Source organism: Centropristis striata, chromosome 8 (genome assembly GCF_030273125.1).
Source record: "Centropristis striata isolate RG_2023a ecotype Rhode Island chromosome 8, C.striata_1.0, whole genome shotgun sequence".
NCBI lineage: Eukaryota > Metazoa > Chordata > Actinopteri > Perciformes > Serranidae > Centropristis > Centropristis striata.
Window position 1 is genome coordinate 2,400,532 of NC_081524.1, and position 19,939 is coordinate 2,420,470.

General features: G+C 38.2%; 1 protein-coding gene across 1 annotated transcript in view; it reads left to right on the top strand.

Annotated features, from left to right (window-relative positions):
- The window catches only part of si:dkey-22o22.2 (neural-cadherin), a 96,172-nt gene extending 76,233 nt beyond the window's left edge, over window positions 1-19,939 (top strand). Inside the window, 12 exon segments of the mRNA XM_059339069.1 lie at window positions 3,568-3,845; window positions 6,512-6,726; window positions 9,091-9,218; window positions 9,496-9,623; window positions 10,219-10,330; window positions 11,414-11,594; window positions 11,736-11,902; window positions 12,628-12,892; window positions 13,795-13,975; window positions 14,845-15,092; window positions 16,976-17,124; window positions 19,277-19,939. Coding sequence (XP_059195052.1) covers window positions 3,568-3,845; window positions 6,512-6,726; window positions 9,091-9,218; window positions 9,496-9,623; window positions 10,219-10,330; window positions 11,414-11,594; window positions 11,736-11,902; window positions 12,628-12,892; window positions 13,795-13,975; window positions 14,845-15,092; window positions 16,976-17,124; window positions 19,277-19,939 — 2,715 coding nt within the window.

Sequence of the window (19,939 nt, forward strand, 5' to 3'; positions counted from 1 at the left end):
AGATGTGCCACTTTTAATCACATAAATCTCTTTATAACTTTTATTTACTTTCTGTAATTTATATTCTCACCTTTTGCTTCTGTTTTTGCTTCTGTGACGAGTGAATTTCCCCGTTGCAGGATCAATAAAGTATAATCTAATCTAAATGAGGGCTGAAAATCAGCAGAATAAAGAGCATTAATAAATCAGTTATTGTCACCAGGAGGTCAGATTCTGAAGCCGTCTCGTGATGCAACTTATTTAAAAAACCACAAAAAGTTTTCAGTATAAATACCAGAACAGAGCACACGCAGCGTGATTAAAAATAACTTCAAATGCTGCGTCTTTAATTATCTCAGGTGGAAAAAGTATCTGGGCTGATTTTAGAAGAATGATTTGCCACTTTTTTTTTCTTAATCTGCTACTTTTTTCTCGTAGGTTTGCCACTTTAATCTTATAAATCTGCTACATTTTTGTTGTAGATTTGAAACTTTTTTGTTGTAGATTTGCAACTTTTTTCTCATAAATCTGCTACTTTTTTTGTAGATTTGCCACTTTTTCCACATAGATTTTACACTTTTTTTCTCATAAATCTGCTACTTTTTTCTCGTAGATTTGCTACTTCAATGTTATAAATCTGCTACTTTTTTGTTGTAGATTTGCATCTTTTTTCTCATAAATGTGCAACTTTTTTTCTCATAGATTTTCCACTTTTTTCTCATGAATCTGCTACTTTTTTCTTGTAGATTTGCCACAAATACCCACGCATGATTTTAGAGTGAAAACAACACACCAGCTGTAATATTTATTGTTTCATGAGTCAAAATCCATGCTGAAACTGTGAAAATCAGCAGAATAAAGCGCATTAATAAATCAGTTATTGTCACCAGGAGGTCAGATTCTGAAGCCGTCTCATCCTGTGATGCAACTTATTTAAAAAAGCACAAAAAGTTTTCAGTATAAATACCAGAACAGAGCACACGCAGCGTGATTAAAAATAACTTCAAATGCTGCGTCTTTAATTATCTCAGGTGGAAAAAGTATCTCGGCTGATTTTAGAAGAATGATTTGCCACTTTTGTTCTTGTAGATTTGCCACTTTTTTCCTCATAAATCTGCAATTTATTTGTCCTAGATTTGCCACTTTTTTCTAAAAATCTGCTACTTTTTTGTTGTAGATTTGTCACTTTTAATCTCATAATTCTGCAACTTTTTTCTCATAGATTTGCCACATTTTTCCTCTTAATCTGCTACTTTTTTCTTGTAGATTTGCCACTTTTTTCCTCATAAATCTGCTACTTTTTTACTCATAATCTGCTACTTTTTAGTCATTTCATGAGTCAAAATCCATGCTAAAACCATGAAAATCAGCAGAATAAAGAGCATTTATAAAGCGGTTATTGTCACCAGGAGGTCAGATGTTGAAGCCGTCTCATCCTGTGATGCAACTTATTTAAAAAAGCACAAAAAGTTTTCAGTATAAATACCAGAAGAGAGCACACGCAGCGTGATTAAAAATAACTTCAAATGCTGCGTCTTTAATTATCTCAGGTGGAAAAAGTATCTGGGCTGATTTTAGAAGAAGAAGAAGAATGTCAGATAAATAGAAAAATTAAAAAAGTGACTGTGGAGCCAGAAAGTGAAGCGGTGTGAGCCTGGGGAGAGAGAGGAGTCACTGTGGATCAGAGTGTCAGCTGAATCACTAAAACTCCCCCAAAAAACAGAAACGCTCCCAGTCGGAGAGACAGGAAGCCCCGAGGGACTCTGATGAAAACCTCTCAGCCAGAAAGACAAAACGAGGAGAAGAAGCGAGGTGACAACAGGAAACGTCTGAACGTGGCAGCAGAGAGCAGTGACAGACAAACTTTAACACCAAAGTGCATAAATAAGATGAGATGCAGGTTTGTGGATCAAAGAGCTGCTGTCGCTCTCTGTTCGCCTCAAACTGACTCAATTATTCATCTTTCACTCCCTTTATTTATCTGTCGCTTTTAATTCTGCTTTTATGTTGTGTTTTGTTTAAACACGTCGCTGAAACAGAATCATTCTGATTAATTTTAGGCGACAAAACAAACAGCTCAGTAACAGTAACAATAACAATAACAATAACAAATACAATAAGACATACATAAGGACTATTTAAAAACCATCTCATATCATATTTATTTATTATTGTATATAAATTGTTCTTTTTTTTCTCTATGTGTGCTTTTTAACCTGTTTGCTGCTGGAAACTCAATTTCCCTGAGGGAGCTATCCCAAGGGATCAATAAAGTTTTATCTAATCTAATCTAATCTAAACTCACTGTGTCCTCACTGCAATGTTTAAAATCTATATAAATCTATATAATGAATAGGTCCTGTAGTTCTGTGGAATCAGCACAATCAAACATGATTTTGTTCTGAATAAACACAGTTAAAAAGACAGAAATCAGAGAAAAATAAGTTCTCTTATGAATATTTTTTTGTTTAAATTGGAATAAAATAGAATTTATTTATACTTTTTTTATATAAATTTGTATGATATATGGCATAAATTTGATAAATTCTTCTTAAAAAAGTTTAATTTATATGTAAACAAGTGTCATGGGAAAAAAAATATTCACAACAAAATTACCAAAAATAACAAAAAATAAAGACATAAAATCACCAAAAAGACACAAATTTTCCAAAAACATACAAAAAGACCACATTACAACATAAAATGACTAAAAATTACCAAGTAACGACGTGAAATGACCAAAAAAGACACAAAACTTTCAAAAAAAGTTGTAAAATGACCAGATAAAAACATAAATGGACCAAAAAAAGATGTAAAATGACAATAAAAACCCACAAAATTACCAAAAAAATACATATTATGAGACAAAAAAGACACAAAAAGACAAAAGAAACAACATAAAATGACCAAACCAGTTTTCTCCACATATTGTACATATTGAAGTATTGTCATGTTTCCAGCCTCTCCTGTCCTCTCCCCTCAGCTCTGTGTAAACAACACTTTTTATAATAGAAACTTTCATAAGACAAAACTACCAAAAGTAATAATAAAAAATGACAAAAAGACACAAAATTACCCAAAAAATACATAAAATGTCTAAAAAGACAATATTACCCAAAAAATACGTAAAATGACAAAAAATACAGAAAATTACCCAAAGAATACGTAAAATGTCTAAAAAGACAAAATTACCCAAAAAATACGTAAAAATGTCAAAAAAGACACAAAATTACCAAAAAAAAATACTTAAAATGAAAAAAAAACAACACAAAATTACAAAAAAAGAGAAAAATGTGAATAGAAATAGAATAAAATGACCGATAAACAGCCTCTGCTGGTAACTTTCGTAACCGATGATCCGTTTAAAGATTGTCGGAAAGTTCAAACTCTGACGATAATGCCTGTTTTTACATTTTATTTCTACGATAAATAAATGAATAAATAAACAAAAACATTCATATTCAAAGGCTGCTGTCTAATCGTTGGTGTTTCTTCTGTAGAACCTCAGTGTTCTCCTGAGAACCGCTGGTTTTATTTAATGCAGAACCTTTTTTACCTCCTGAACTGATGAAGCGTGTCCTCCTGCAGCTGGAGGCGGCGGTGGGCGTGTCCGTGTCCCAGGTGGGCGTGGACGAGTGTGCGTCCTCAGAGTGCGGGGGGTCCGGAGGCTGCAGCAGCGAGGTGGCGTTTAGCCCCGCCCCCCTGGCGCTCAGCTCGGGGAACACGTCCCTGGTGTCCCTGAAGGCGTCGTCCACGGCGCGCTGCGGCTGCCGGGGCCGCGAGGCGCCCCACCTGCCCTGCTCCGCCTACCCCACCAGCCCCTGCCTCAACGGGGGCACCTGCACCGACGGACCAATGGGCTACAGGTCAGTGACATCACACATCCTTATAGGGTCATATGGTATTACAGGTGGATGGGCTCGATTTATAACTTATAGATATTAACAGCAAACTAACCCAGTTTGGTATTTATATTAAGACAATATTTTTTTGCATTACAAGTTTTCTGAAATTTTACGTTTAGATATGCAAATGAGACGTGGACTTATTAAATATGCGCTCATTTGCATATATTTCCAGTTTAAAGTAATTTTGTGTCTTTTTTTTTTATTTTGTGTCCTTATTTAACAATTTTGTTAGTTTTTTGGTAATTTTGTGTCTTTTTTTAGTAATTTTGTGCCTTTTTTGTGTCTTTTTAAAATAATTCTGTGTCCTTATTTAATAATTTTGTTTCTTTTTTGGTAATTCTTTTTCTTTTTTTGATAATTTTGTGTCTTTTTAAAATAATTTTGTGTCTTTTTTAAATAACTTTGTGTCTTTTTTTAATAATTTTGTCTTTTTTAAATAACTTTGTGTCTTTTTAATAATTTTGTGTCTTTTTGTAATAATTTTTTGTCTTTTTTAATAATTTTGTTTCCTTTTTGGTAATTTTGTGTCTTCTTTTAATAATTTTGTGGGTTTTTTTGTAATTTTGTGTTTTTTTTATGTCTTTCTAAAATAATTTTGTATCCTTATTTAATAATTTTGTTTCTTTTTTGGTAATTTTGTGTCTTTTTTTAGTAATTTTGTGTCTTTTTTAAATAATTTTTTGTCCTTATTTAATAATTTTGTTTCTTTTTTGGTAATTTTGTGTCTTTTTTTAGTAATTTTGTGTCTTTTTAAAATAATTTTGTGTCCTTATTTAATAATTTCGTTTCTTTTTTGGTAATTCTTTTTCTTTTTTTGATAATTTTGTGTCTTTTTAAAATAATTTTGTGTCTTTTTTAAATAACTTTGTGTCTTTTTGTAATAATTTTGTGTCTTTCTGTAATTTTTTTTGTCTTTTTTAATAATTTTGTGGGGGGGTTTTGGTTATTTTGTGTCTTTTTTAAGTAATTTATTTTTTTTCTGTCATTTTGTGTCTTTTTAAATAAGTTTGTGTCCTTTTAAAATAATTTTGTGTCTTTTTTAAATAATTTTGTGTCTTTTTTTTGGTCATTTTGTTTCTTTTTCGGTAATTCTGTCTTTTTTTGTAATTTTGTGTCTTTTTAAAATAATTTTATGTCTTTTTGTAATAATTTTGTGTCTTTTTTTAGTAATTTTGTGTCTTTTTTGGTCATTTTGTGTCTTTTTTAAGTAATTTAGTGTCTTTTTTTAGTCATTTTCTCTAGGGTTTTTAGTAATTTTGTGGGTTTTTTTGGTCATGTTGATACTGCCTCCTGCAGCCCCCGGGTAATTAGAGTTTGAGACCCCTGGTATAAACTGATAGATTTCTGCAAATAATAATAATAATAATAATACATTTTATTGTAATGCACTTTCCATTAAAGTGAATCTCACAGCTGTAGACCAGTCTAGATGGAGTTATAATGAGTTAATGGTGTTAGAGCCAGTAGAAGCAGCTTCTCTCTAACGAGAGAGGAAGTTTCCTCTCTGCAGCAGCAGCTTGAAGCCTTCAGCTGTTAGTTTCTAGTGTGAAGCTGCAGAGAGAGATTCTGTTTGTTAACTGATTATTGAACGTGTGAAACAGTTTGCAGGTTTAATCAGAGACGTGGAGCTCTGACCCTCCGACGCCTCGTCTGGTTTCTCTCTGACTTTGAATTGTCACGTCGTTTTAATGGTTTAGACATTGAAAGCAGCTCCAGCTGCTCAATCTGACAGATGTTTCTCCTCCTTCACTCTCTTCTTCTCTTTCTTTTCTGCTCTCTGAATCTAAATCATTACTGCTGGCAGACCAAAACACTCTACTGCTGATAATTAACAGAATCTGTCCAGCTTTCTGTTCGTCTCTCTGCTCGTTTTAACTCTTGTTGGCGTCTTCGTTCAGAGAGAAAACTGCAGCAGAAACTCAGACGAGTCGTAGACAGTCTGAGGCTGCAGAAACCACGTGCACGTGCATGGGAGTGCACGTGAAATATTGGAGCTGTGCACGTGAAGCTCAGCCAGACGTGCACGGGAGCAGGAAACTGTGCAGCATGAGACTCATGAGATCAGAAATATTATTAGAGAAGATTTTTCTTTATTAGTCCCTAAACAGTGTTACAGCAGCAAAGTGCTTCAATAAATTTTTTTTACTTTTACTTTGTTTGTGGTAATTTTGTGCTTTTTTTGGGAAATGTGTCTTTTTTGGTACATTTTGTGTGTTTTTTTATGTTACTTTATAATGTTTTTTTTAAATTTTCTGTATTTATTGGTCATTTTGTGTCTTTCTTTGGTCACTTTTGTAGCTTTTATTAGTGATTTTAAAATTTTGGGGGGGTCATTTTGGGTATTTTTTTGAAAATGTAGTCTTTTTTTGTTATTTTTGTGTCTTTTTTGGTGATTTTCCATCTTTATTTCTGGCTGGTAGCTGACAGATCCTCTTATAAACCTGCCTGTCATCATGTAAACAGTAAAAACATTTCTCCCTGTCTGTCTGTCTGTCTGTCTGTCTGTCTGTCTGTCTGCCTGTCTGTCTGTCTGTCTGTCTGTCTGTCTGTCTGCCTGTCTGTCTGTCTGTCTGTCTGTCTGTCTGTCTGTCCTCCTGTCTGTCCTCCTGTCTGTCTGTCTCTAGGTGTAGGTGTCCTCCCATGCTGGACGGTCCTGAGTGCCAGCAGACCAAACACAGTTTTGGGGGTCAGGGCTTCGCCTGGTTTCCTCCCATGATGCTTTGCTTCCAGAGTCACATCTCTGTGGAGTTCCTGGCCGAGTCGGCCAACGGGCTGCTGCTCTACAACGGCCCGCTAGGCCCCGCCCACAGCGGCGAGCAGGAGGACTTCATCGCCGTCGGTGAGTTCACTGACAACATATCAAATCTGTATAAATCTCCTTTAAAAGTCCTGAAGCTCAATCAGAACAAGTCAAACCGTCTTTGTGCAGAAAAACACAGTTAGAATGACAGAAACCAGAAAAAAACAAGTTTAATTTCTCTGATAAATGTTTTTTTTTCTTAATTGGAATAAAATGGAATTTATATATAAACACTTTTCCCCAAAAGTGTCTTGAATGTTGTTTATAAAAAAGACAAAATATTACAAAAAAAAGACACAAAATTAACAAAATGGATGTAAAGTTACAAAAAAGACATAAAGTTACCAAAAAACACACAAAATGACAAAAGAAATGACATTGACAACAGTTTTCTCCACATATTGTTCATATTTTCAGTATTGTCATGTTTCCAGCCTCTCCTGTCCTCTCCTCTCTGCTCTGTGTAAACAGCCTCTCCTGTCCTCTCCTCTCAGCTCTGTGTAAACAGCCTCTCCTGTCCTCTCCTCTCAGCTCTGTGTAAAAATGACACATGGAGAATAAAGACATTCTGACACTAATATCAACATTTTAACACAAGTTTTGGTCACTTTTTATAACGGAAACTTAATGAAATGAAACTGAAATGATGCGTTCAAGGACCATCGGCAAGTTCAAACTCTGACGATAACGCCTGTTTTTACAGTTGAAATATCACAATTTAAGCTTAATTTTTGTCACTTTTTTTAATGGAAACTGTGATAAATGGTGTATTTTTGGCGATCTTTTGTCAAAAATCCTACATTTCAAAGGGTTAAATGAGGTATTTGATTGTAATTTGTTCACATGTCTCTGTCTGCCCATTCCTGCACGTCACATCATGTTAAAAGTAAAACCCCGGGTCACTGTTCTGGTAGTTTGTGAGTAAAGCTTCATGCTGCTGCTGCTACAAACCGTCTATGAGTTTAAACCTCAGTCAGACGGAGCGATCGTCCCTGTAAACCAACACAAAGTGACTCTGGACGACGTCCTGATAAAGTGAATGTCAGGTCCCTGCAGAGCTGCTGGAGGATTATCCTGCTGACGCCTTCACAACCACTGAATAATGTGGAGCTCTAACTTTACGTCACTATTGAACCAGTGAGAACGACCAGAGGAAAATCAAAGATGGCTGCAGCATCGATCAGAAGCTGGATCAATAAAACCACTGAGAGGATCGATAGACACACACACACACACACACACACACACACACAGAATGACTGAGTGGATTCAGCAGCTATACAGAGAAACTGAAAATATTATATTATTTAATTTGATGAGATTGATTCTAATATATATACAGTTTGACCCACCTTCTCATTCAATGCGTTTCCTTTATTTTCATGACTATTGACATTGTAGATTCATCAAAACTATTAATGAACACATGTGGAATTATGTACTTAACAAAAAAGTGTGAAATAACTGAAAACATGTCTTATATTCTAGTAAGCAAAGGGTGGTTACTTTGAGGAATCTAAAATACAAGACATGTTTTCAGTTATTTCACACTTTTTTGTTAAGTACATAATTCCATATGTGTTCATTCATAGTTTTGATGCCTTCAGTGAGAATCTACAATGTAAATAGTCATGAAAATAAAGAAAAACGCATTGAATGAGAAGGTGTGTCCAAACTTTTAGCCTGTACTGTACATATATATATATTAGAATCAAACCCACCATCCCTTCAGAGGGTTTGAAACTTATGTTTTCTTTAAATTATTGCCAAAAATACCACGTTTATTGTAGAATGAAACTGTAAAAACAGGCTTTATCATCAGAGTTTGAACTTTCCGACGGTCCTTGAACGCATCATCGGTTCCAAATGTTACCATTATAAAAAGTGACCAAAACTTGTGTTAAAATGTAGATTTTTGTGTCAGAATCTCTTTATATTATTATTATCAGAGAGGACATGACAGGAGATGTTTAATTTCCTGTATTTTTTGCTCATTTTACACTTTTTTTTGGTCATTTTACATTTTTTGGGGGGGGAATTGTGTCTGTTTTTGAGTAATTTTACATTGATATTTTGTGTCATTTTTAGTCACTTTATGTTGTTATGTTGTCATTTTGTGTCTTTCTTCTGTAATTTTTGTAGCTTTTATTGGTAGTTTTACTTTTTTGGGAGGCCTTTTTGTATCTCTTTGGAAAATTGTGTTACTTTTTTTGACAATGTTACATCTTTATTTGTGGTAATTTTATTTGTTTGTTCATTTATGACACTACTAACTGAGTTATTCTGCACAAAGACATGCTTGACAGCCTCCTCCTCCTCCTCCTCCTCCTCCTCCTCCTCCTCCTCTTCCTATATATTAAAATATTTAAAATAGTTTAAATCTGTCTTTTCCTGGTCCTCCAGAGTTGAGGAACGGTGTCCCAGCTCTGAGTATAAATCACGGCTCGGGGACTCTGACGCTGCAGCTGCCGCCACAATCCACCGTCACCGACCGCCGCTGGCACCGCCTCGACATCACCAGCGACGGGAAGGTACCGCCAAAATAAAGGCTGCAGGAAAAGACTGGAGAAAAAAACAATGTAGAAACAAAAGTTGCCAAATGCCGTCAAATATCAGTAAACAACCATATCCGTAATACAGATAATAAACAGTGAATATATGTATTTTAAAATGATAGAAATATATAAATATCAGCAGAATTTGTTTTACAGTTTATTCTGATTGATTTTAGATTTCTCTTCCTGTTGATCCTGTAACTGTGTCTTCTCCTCAGGTCGGTGTGTTTAACGGTGTGTGTGTCTCTTTAAGGCGGTGCAGCTGGTCCTGGATCAGTGTGGGGGGGCGGTGCTTAGCGAGGTGGAGGGCGTTACCGGGGACGACCAGGAGACGGACGAGTCCAGCTGCAGAGCTGCAGGAGAGACGCCAGGACACCAGAGGTGAGGAGGACACGACTATAACACCTCCTCTACACAATATTCAGATTAAATACAAAAACTTTAACGGAAAAACTCCTCCTCCTCATTCTCCTCTTCCTCCTTCTTCTCCATCCTCTTTCTCTTTCACCTCCTCCTCCCCTCCTGTCTTCCTCCTTCTCCTGTTTTTGTCTCCCACGCCCCGCGCCCCTCTCCCTCTCCTCCTCCTCCCCTCCTTTCTTCCTCCTTCTCCTGCACTCCCTCTTCTCTCCGAATTTCCTCCTCCTCCTCCTGCTCTTCGTCTCCTCCTCCTCCTCATCCTCCTCCTCCTCCTCCTCTCCCTCCTTTTCCTCCTTCTCTCCCTGCACCTTCTACTCCTCCTTCTCCTCAATCTTCTCCACCTTCCTCTCTTCTCCTCCTCCACGATCTTCTCCTCCTCCTCCTCCTTCATCTCTCCTCCTTCCTCTCTTCTACTCCTCCTCCTCTTCTTCCATCTTCCTCCTCACCTCTGCTCACTCCTTCTCTTTCACCTCATCCTCCTCATCCTCTTCCTCCTCCTCTCTCTCTTCCTCCTGCTCCCCCTCCTGCTCCTCCTCCTCCTCCTCCTGCTCCTCCTCAGGTACCTGAACGTCTTCCAGCCTCTCCAGTTAGGAGGAGTCAAAGAATCGTCTCCTCATCGTCGTTATCGTAGTTTCACCGGCTGCATCCGCAACCTGCAGGTGGACAGCCAGGTAACTGAGGGTGTGTGTGTGTGTGTGTGTGTGTGTGTGTGTGTGTGTGTGTGTGTGTGTGTGTGTGTTTGTGTGTGTGTGTGTGTGTGTGTGTGTGTGTGTGTTTGTGTGTGTGTGTGTGTGTGTGTTTGTGTGTGTGTGTGTGTGTGTGTGTGTGTGTGTGTGTGTGTTTGTGTGTGTGTGTGTGTGTGTGTGTGTGTGTGTGTGTGTGTGTGTGTGTGTGTGAATCTAATATAAATGAAAAGAACCTCCTGGAACTAAATGAGTTGCTGCTCCTCCTCCTACCAAAACTCCAGTGTTTTTGTACATTTCTAAGTAAATGCATCAATCTGGAGCTCTTTGAGAGCTGAATGAGAGCAAACAGCTCAGAGAACATCTTCACTGAGCAGATATCATGATAGAGAATCTTTGTTATCTACTTGTTATGTTGCTGCTGTTAGCTGCTAGGAGGGTCAGAATTTATTTTTCCATAAAAGCCCAAATTTGGTGCCTCTCACACATTGTAATGCCACTATTCCATCATGTACACTGATCTGAATCATTGCAGTGTTTCCTCTACCATTATATTAGGGGGGCTGCACCCCCCGCCCCCCTTGGCGATCAAGTTCCTTTTATTTTATAGAGCGCCAGATGACAACATAAGTCATTTAAGCTCACCTTTCCTTTATATCTTGTTCTTTTATTTAACAAACTAAAAAGGGTTCTGCTATTTATCCTTTTTACACAACGGCATGTCATTTCTGTCTCTACATGGTTGTGCCTTTACAGTTCTCGTCTGTTCTGTATTGCTGCTTTCAAAGTAAGAGCGCAGTGTGTTAACAGAATCCACCACAGAATTTAGAAGAAGACTGTCAAAATAAGACGCCTTAAATAAAACATGAAAGAACCTTTATTCTCCTTTACAATAATTAATTAAAATATGCAATGCACAAGATCATTGCATTTTACTTAAAAATGGGGCATGCCCGTTGGAAAATATGTGTAGTTTTTGGACTTTAATCAGTAGTGGAGTGATGTCACAGTGTGCTGTGAGTGTTTCTACTGCAGATGATGATGGTTAAACATGTTAAAACGTGTCCTCAGGTGTATGACCTGGCGTCTCCTGGTGAGAGCGTGGACAGCGTGGCGGGCTGCCGGCTGACTGATGGTGTGTGTGTGACGGCGTCTGCTCCTTCCTGTGGCCTCCGCGCCTCCTGCCTGGCGGACTGGGGCTCCTTCAGCTGCTGGTGCCAGCCCGGCTTCACCGGACACAAGTGTGACAAAGGTGAGGAGGAGAAACGGAGATAATGCTAACTCCTGCTAACTCCTGCTCCTCTGCAGCTGGAAACTAAAACAGAGTTCTGAGCTTCCTCAGACTGAATCTTGTCTCCTTATCTCCTTGTCTCCTCGTCTCCTGTCTCCTCAGCCGTCCCAGAGTTCTCCTTCGACTCCTCCAGCGTGGTCCGTTACCAGCTGAGAGGAGGCGGCAGCGCTCGGCGCACCAACATCCAGCTGCTCCTCCGGACCCGCGCCTCCTCCGGGACCCTGCTCTCCTTCACGTCCCGGGAGGCCAACGAGTACATCGTCCTGGAGGTCGGTCCACCCATAGAAATCTATATAATCTATATGAAATCTGTATTATTCTCTATAAATCTGTATTAATTTATATAAATCTCTGTAATCTCTGAGTCCTGCAGCTCAATCACAACAACTCCAAGAGTCTTTGTGCAGAATAACAGAACGACAGAAACCAGGAAAAAGAAGTTGAATTTCCCTGATTTTTTTTTTTAATTGGAAATAAAATGGAATTTATATATAAACACTTTTCAGTGCCATGAATGTTAGGAAAAAAACACAAAATTACAAAAAAAGACACAGAATTACCAAAAAATAATAGAAACAAAATTACACAAAAAAACATAAATGACCAAAAAGAGACGCAAAATAAAAATAAAAAAACCCCACAAAATTCCCGAAAAACACATAAAAAAAACAAAACAGAATTACCAAATAAGATGTAAAAATAACAAAAAGGACGTAAAATAAAAAAATAAAAAAACAGATAAAAGTTACCAAAAATACACAAAATTACAAAAAAAGACACAACATTACCCAAAAACTTTTTATAATAGAAACATAACTTATAATCAGAAAGTTTAAATTTGGACGACAATGCCTGTTTTTTTGTTTTTTTACAGCTTCTTTCTTCAGACTTATGTCGATTTCTGAAAGAAAACATATTTCAGATCATGGAGGGTCTCCTCTCCTGTCCTCTCCCCTCTGATCTGTGTAAATCATTGCTTTATATTCTCCTTCAGATGGCGGAGGGTCTCCTCTCGGTGCGGGCTAACCTCGGAGACGGCGCCCACGCGCTGCGTCTGCCCGGCCACCGCCTGGACGTGGGTCAGTGGGTGGAGGTGGCCCTCAGCCGCCAGGACAACCTGTTCTCCCTCCGGCTGGAGCGCGGGGGCGGCTCGCGGGAGGTCCGGGCCCGGCTGGGGAGCCGGCGGGAGCTGGTGGTCCACCCGGCCAGCCTGATGGTCGGCAACGGGCCGACGCCCGGAGACCAGACCCACTTCCAGGGTGAGAACCGGATCGGATCTGGACATTTAGTGACTTTTTAATGTCAGTTTTACATCTTTTTTGGTAATTTTGTGTCTTTTTAAAAATCATTTTTACAACTTATTTGGTAGCTTTGTTTATTTTTTGCGTAGTTTTTCTATAATTTTTATATCTTTTTGGTAATTTTGTGTCTTTTTTTAAAATAATTTTTTATATATTCTCGGGGAATTTTGAATCTTTTAGTAATTTTGTGTCCCTTCAATCATTTTTATATCTTTTTGGTAGTTTTGTTTATTTATTTATTTTTAGCAATTTCATGTCTTTTGTGTCTTGTCTCTTTTGTAACTGTTTAATCTTTTTTTGGTAATTTTGTGTCTTTTTTGTCTTTTTCTGTCTTTTTTAAAATCATTTTTACATCTTTTTTGGTACTTTTTTGTCATTTTTTTCTGGGGATTTTGTGTCTTTTATCATTTTTATATCTTTTAGGGAATTTTGTTTCTTTTTTATCATTTTTTCTGGTAATTTTGTGTCTTCTTTCTATAATTTTTACATCTTTTTTGGTAATTTTGTGTCATTATTTCCCCTCTCCTGGTCCTGGTTTGTGTGACCTGTCCACCTCCCCTCCCTCCCACTGTAACTCACACTTTGTGTTTTATACTTTGCCTCGCGGCCACTAGAGGGCGCCAGAGTATCATATGGACGCAAAATGGGATTTTGGCGTCTGCATTCAAGTTTAAACGTGTTTTATTTGAACGTAGGTTGGAGAAAGTTCTGTGTTTGTACGACCCACAGGAGCTTTTCCAACAAAAAACACTCAGCAGCATCATTAACATACTAACTCTCCTTAAAAAGCCTGTTTATGGATGTAAAGTATAAATAAATATAAATATATATATAAATAGTAAGTGATGTGTCTCCCTCAGGCTGTCTGCGGGACGTTCGTTTTAACGGCCAGGCGCTCCCTCTGGACGGGCGGAGTCAGGACCTGGTGACGGTGCTGGAGCGCCGCGGCGTCTCCTCTGGTTGCTATAGCAACGCCTGCAGCAGCTCGCCGTGCCGCAGCCCGCTGCGCTGCACCGACCTCTGGAGGAAACACCAGTGCAAGTAAGACGAGCCAGCTTTGGTTTCGTCTCCTGTCTCTACGACGGCTTTGGTCATTATGTGTCTTTTGGGTCCTTTCATGTCTTCTGTTTGGTAATTTTGCTGTAGTTTTTTAACATTTTTTTGGTCATTTTGGCCTTTTTATGTCTTATGTTCGTCAATTTTTATATTTTTTATGTCATTTTTATATCTTTTTTTGTCATTTCGTGTCCTTTTTTTGTCATTTTGTGTCTCTTTCTGTCTTGTTTACATATTTTTTGTCATTTTGTGTCTTTTTGGCCCTTCTACGTCTTTTTTTTGTCATTTTGTGTCTTTTTTTAATGTCATTTCTGTCGTTTCATGTCTTTTTCTGTCTTGTTTACGTCTTTTTTGGTAATTTTGTGTCTTTTTTGTTGTTTTGTGTCTTTTTGGCCTTTTAATGTCTTTTTTATCATTTGTGTCCTTTTTGGGGCACTTTGTGCACTTTGTGTGTCTTTTTATGTCATTTTTACAAAAAAAAAAGGTAATTTTGTGTCTTTTTGGCCTTCTAGTGTAATTTTTTTGATCATTTTGTGTGACTTTTCTATGTCATATTTACATCTTTTTTTTGTGATTTTGTGTCCTTTTTGGTAATTTTGTGACTTTTATTAGTAATTTTGTCTTTTTGGCTTTTTAACGTTTTTTTTCCATTTTATGTAAAATCTTTTTATGCTCATTTATACACATTTTTTGGTCATTTTATGTCTTTTTTTACGTCTCCTGGTGAAAGTCCCATTCACCAATCCCTCTCTTTATTCTACACACACACACACACAGACACACACACACACACACACACCTGTTCCTACATGGCGTCCTCCCTCTGATGTCATCACCCCGTCTTTTTTTCCCAGGTGCCCCGGCGGTCAGGTGACGGTGACGGACGAGTCTGGTCCCCGCTGCGTGGCGTCTCCGTGCGGAGCGGCGTCCTGCCGTAACGGCGGCGTCTGTCTGCCGCTGACGGCCGACAGCTTCCGCTGCCGCTGTCAGGACGGCTTCAGGGGCCAGCGCTGCGAGCTGGGCCAGGTCAAAGGTCACCGGCTGGCCGCCCTCAGCCCCAGCTCCATCCTCGCCATCAGCATGTGTCTGCTCGTCTTCTTCGGTGAGAGAGAGAATTAATTAAAGCTTTAATTCACTAAGATTTTAAAAAAAATATCCTACAATACTGCCAGAAAACCTAAAAACAGGTTCATCACTTCATCAGAGTTTTGAAATTTCCCACAGTCCTTGAACATATCACAGGTTTTCAAAAGTTCCTGTTGTAAAAAGTGACAAATCTGTTTACACAGAGCAGAGAGGAGAGGACAGGAGAGGCTGTTTACACAGAGCAGAGGGGAGAGGACAGGAGATTAAATATTTGTTTTTTTCCGGTAGTTTAGTTTTTGGTTATTTTACAGTTGTTTGGTATTTTTGTGTAGTTTTTGGTCTTTTGTGCCTTTTTTTTGATCATTTTAGTCATTTTGTTGGTAATTTTCTGTGTTTTTTTTTGTTAATTTTGTGTCTTTTTTGGTGATTTTGTGTCTAATTTGGTGATTTTGTGTCTTTTGTCGTCATGTTATTTTGTTATTTGGCCATTTTTTATCTTTTTTGGTCATTTTATGTGTTTTTTACAACATTTTTTACACTTGTGGACACTTGGAAAAGTGTTTATATATTAATTCCATTTAATTCCAATTTTTCAAAAATAATTATTCAGAGAAATTCAACATTTTTTTACTGATTTCTGTCATTCTAACTGTGTTATTCTGCACAAAGACTGTTTGAGTTGTTCTGATTGAGCTGCAGGACTCAGAGATTATAGATTGTTCTGGATAGATTATTTTATGTGTTGCAGTGAGGACACAGAGCTCTGAAACAGGTTGAGAGTGAATGAAGTGTGATGATCTGTATCTGTTCATTTCCTCTAAAGACCTTTTGATCTGTTCTCCTGTGACTCTTTGTTCAGATCGATTAGTTTCCATCAGACTCATCGATCAGGAACCTACAGAAACATTCCACTGACTGACGGTTCACAGAACAACGAGTCCTTTAAAACGTCAATATGTGATTAATTAATAATGATGATGGTTCTCCAACAACAAGACGTCATTTCAGACGTTTGAGACGTTTTATTTTCCGTAATTTTTACATATTTCATGGTCATTATGTGTCTTTCTTAGTTATTTTATGAATTTTTTATTACTTTTTTTTTTCTTTTTTTGGTCATTTTGTTTACTTTTTAGTCATTCTGTATCTTTTTTTAGTTATTTTATGTCTTTTTTATAATTTTTTGTGCTTTTTGTTTCGTTTTTTGTTCATTTTTTGGCCTTTTTTTTACATATTTCTTGGTCATTTTGTGTCTTTCTTAGTTATTTTATGTATTTTTTATTACTTTTTTTGGTCATTTTGTTTACTTTTTAGTCATTTTGTATCTTTTTTTAGTTATTTTATGTCTTTTTTTATAATTTTTTGTGCTTTTTGTTTAGTTTTTGTTCATTTTTTGGCCTTTTTTACATATTTTTTGGTCATTTTGTTTTCTTTTGGTCATTTTTTGGCCTTTTCTACCTATTTTCTAGTAATTTTGTGTCTTTATTTTTGGTCATATTGTGTCTTAGTTATTTTATGTCGTTTTTATTAGTTTATTGTCTTTTTGGTCATTTTGTGTCTTTCTGTCATTTTTACATCTTTCGTGGTAATTTTTTTGGTCTTCTTTTAATCATCATTATTATTTTTTTCCTCATCATGAGGTTTTGTAGCAGATTTTGTCCGCTTGTTTCCCTCTAAATGTGACCGATTATCTCTCATTAGTCAGTTTTACAGTAACATGTGAACACGTCGAGCTGCAGCAGCTTTAATCAGCTTCAAATGTTCAGGAAGGAAATAAAACCCTGAACCCAGAGGAGCAGAAACACAAATTAATACTCTCCTCTCTGACTCTCTGTGTGTGTGTGTGTGTGTGTGTGTGTGTGTGTGTGTGTGTGTGTGTGTGTGTGTGTGTGTGTGTAGCCGTGCTGGTGGCGGTGACGGTGTGGAACCAGAAAGGAAGCCGTAACAAGTTCAGGAAGCGAGGAGTTTACCACATCCCTGCAGAGCACGAGAGCTGGGAGGACATCAGGGAGAACATCCTGAACTACAACGAGGAGGGGGGGGGGGGAGCAGGACCAGGTACACACACACACACACACACACAACGAGGGGGGGGGAGCAGGACCAGGTACACACACACACACACACAACGAGGAGGGGGGGGGGGGAGCAGGACCAGGTACACACACACACACACACACACATTCTTGTACTTCTATCTTTGTGAGGACCCTCATTGTAACAGTGAATTCCCTAGCAAGGTTATAATAGTTTTGGATTTTTCATTAGTTTGAGTTTTAATTCTGTTGTGAATTTTTGTTTTCAAATTCAGTTAGTTTAAGTGAGTTTTTAGAGTGAGTTTGCTCGTTTTAGTTTATTTTTTAGTTTTTGAAATGCTTTAGTTTTAGTTTAGTTTTTATCAGTTGTAGTTTTTTGTAATGGGGTATTTGTTGGGTGGGAGATTAAAAGAGGTCACAGTAAATTTTGCCTTTATTTCCTTTGTCTGATCCATCTTCATTATGTATGAAAAAAGTTGACAAAGACGAAAACGAAGGACATTTTCACTATAATTTTAGTTAGTTTTGTAACCACACGATACAGTTTCAGGTAGTCAATTATTAACCTTTTTTAAACATAAACCTTATTGTAACCTGAACCTTTAAAACAAAGTCTGAAATCTCAAAAAAGCCTTTAAAGAAGTGAGGACCGGCCGAAATGTCCTCACTTTGCAAAAATGTCCTCACTCTGTTGGTTAAAAACGTGTCCCGGCCCTCACTATGTAGGAAGTACAAGAACACACACACACACACAAAGCTCCACTTTTTCTGCTCGCTGTCTTCAGTGTGAAATCGGAGCATTTTATTGAAAAACATTCAGAAACTCATGAGTCATAAATAGAAAATAGAACATTTTACAATAAAAAGAATCAAGAATATGTTAAATATACATTTTTATATGAATATATCTGGTCATTTTTTTCTGTTGTTTTTAATACTTTTCGGTCATTTGGTAATTTTTGTGTCTTTTTGGTCATTTTTACATAATTTTGGGTAATTTTGTATTTTTTGTGGGGGGTACAAATACATCTCACATTCTGTTAGTGAACTGAACAGCCTGATTAATAATTATGAAAATAATTAGAATCAAATTTCCATATTTATATTTTGGTTAAAGGAATTGTGAATTATTTTCATAGAAGAGGTTGACATATCGTTCACAGTGTACAACATTAAATGGACAACATGTATATTCCAAAAAGGTATTTATTCTAAATAAACAAGTAAAAGCAAATAAAAGCACACTTCTATAGAATATAGAGGTCTACAAAGTCTAATCTAATGTAGGCTTATAAAAGAGAGGAAAAGTGTTACTTATAGAAGAGGAGAAGGCCTCATCTCAGCAGAATTCAGGCATCTGTGTCCCCTCCTGAAGGAAATGGAGGTGTTGCTGCTTTTAGTTCAATCAATTCAATGGTGGCGTCCTGATCAGATCATGTGACGTTTAACAAAAAAACGAGGTCACATGGAGCGCTGCTATCAACTTCACTCCAAAGTACAGACTTGAAACTTTCTCCCAGTTTTTGTTTGACATTCCTAGCTCATGTAAAACCAAAGATATGATAGTTTTAATTTGATAGTACAGAAATATTTGAGCGTTGGTGGAGCTCTTTCACATTTCAATTTCACACATAGTTTGTTTTGAAGAGTTGCAGCTAACAAGGAAAAATAGCCTATCAATGTATATGTTCATATTTGTATCCTATGTTTACATTTTCAAGTTCTGAAACAGTTCATTGAGCATATTTGTGGTTTTTAATGCAGTAAATAGTTTCATTTTTCAACTCGGATTTCATGATTTTTGGGCTTAATATGTTGATCAAGTAGGTTAAAGTGAGAAAATAACTGTCAGATCATATAGGTGAAGAAAAAATGGATACTAAATATGAGTATAGTAAACATTTTTATGTTATACATGAAAATCAAAAGTTTTCAAAAACGGCCAAAATAGTCTCAGACCTCAGAGGGTTAAAGTCCACAAATGAGCCCAAGATTAACCTGTGGCAAGATCCCAACATTTTGTATCTTTTTAGGTCATTTTGTATCTTTTTTGTGTCTTTTTAGCCTTTTAACATATTTTTTTGGTCATTTTATTTATTTTATTAATGTCATTTATCAAACTGACCCGCCCGTCTGTCTGTCTACCCGTCTCTCTCTCCTGTAGAACGGCTATGACATCACGGAGCTGAAGCGCCCGCTGTGCTCCAGTCTGTCCCAGTCCTCGTCCTGCACCACGGCGCCGCTCATCAAGTCGTCTCCGGGCTCCCAGGAGGAGGTGCACCCGTCAGGCTCCTCCTGCAGCTCCGGAGCTCCTTACCTCAGCATCCCGCACCTCCTCCACCAGCAGCAGCAGCAGCAGCAGCACCTCCTGCACTACCAGCACGCCACCGCCACCAGCAGCTACGCCGCCGACGCCACCTACGCCAACTTCACCGGCGCCCCCTCGGAGGCGGAGGCGGGCTCGCGCTCCCACGTGGACTTTAAAAGCTACGTGGCGAGAATCATCTGGGAGGCGGACAACGACGGCGAGGCGCTGCCGCCGGACAGCTTCCACGTGTGGAGCGTGGAGGGCGCGGGGTCGGCGGCGGGGAGCCTCAGCTCGCTGGGCTCGGCCGCGTCGCGCCGGAACGTCGTGGTCGCCCCCGGAGACGAGGACGAAGACGACGAAGAGGACGAAGGGTTCGTCTACGACACGCTGGCCCGCTGGGGGCCAAAGTTCCAGACGCTGAGCGAGATGTACGACCGGCCCCCGATGGCGCTCTGCTACCGGGACGCCGCGAGCTACAGGGACCAGAGGAGCCACCAACCGCTGCCACAGCACCACTAG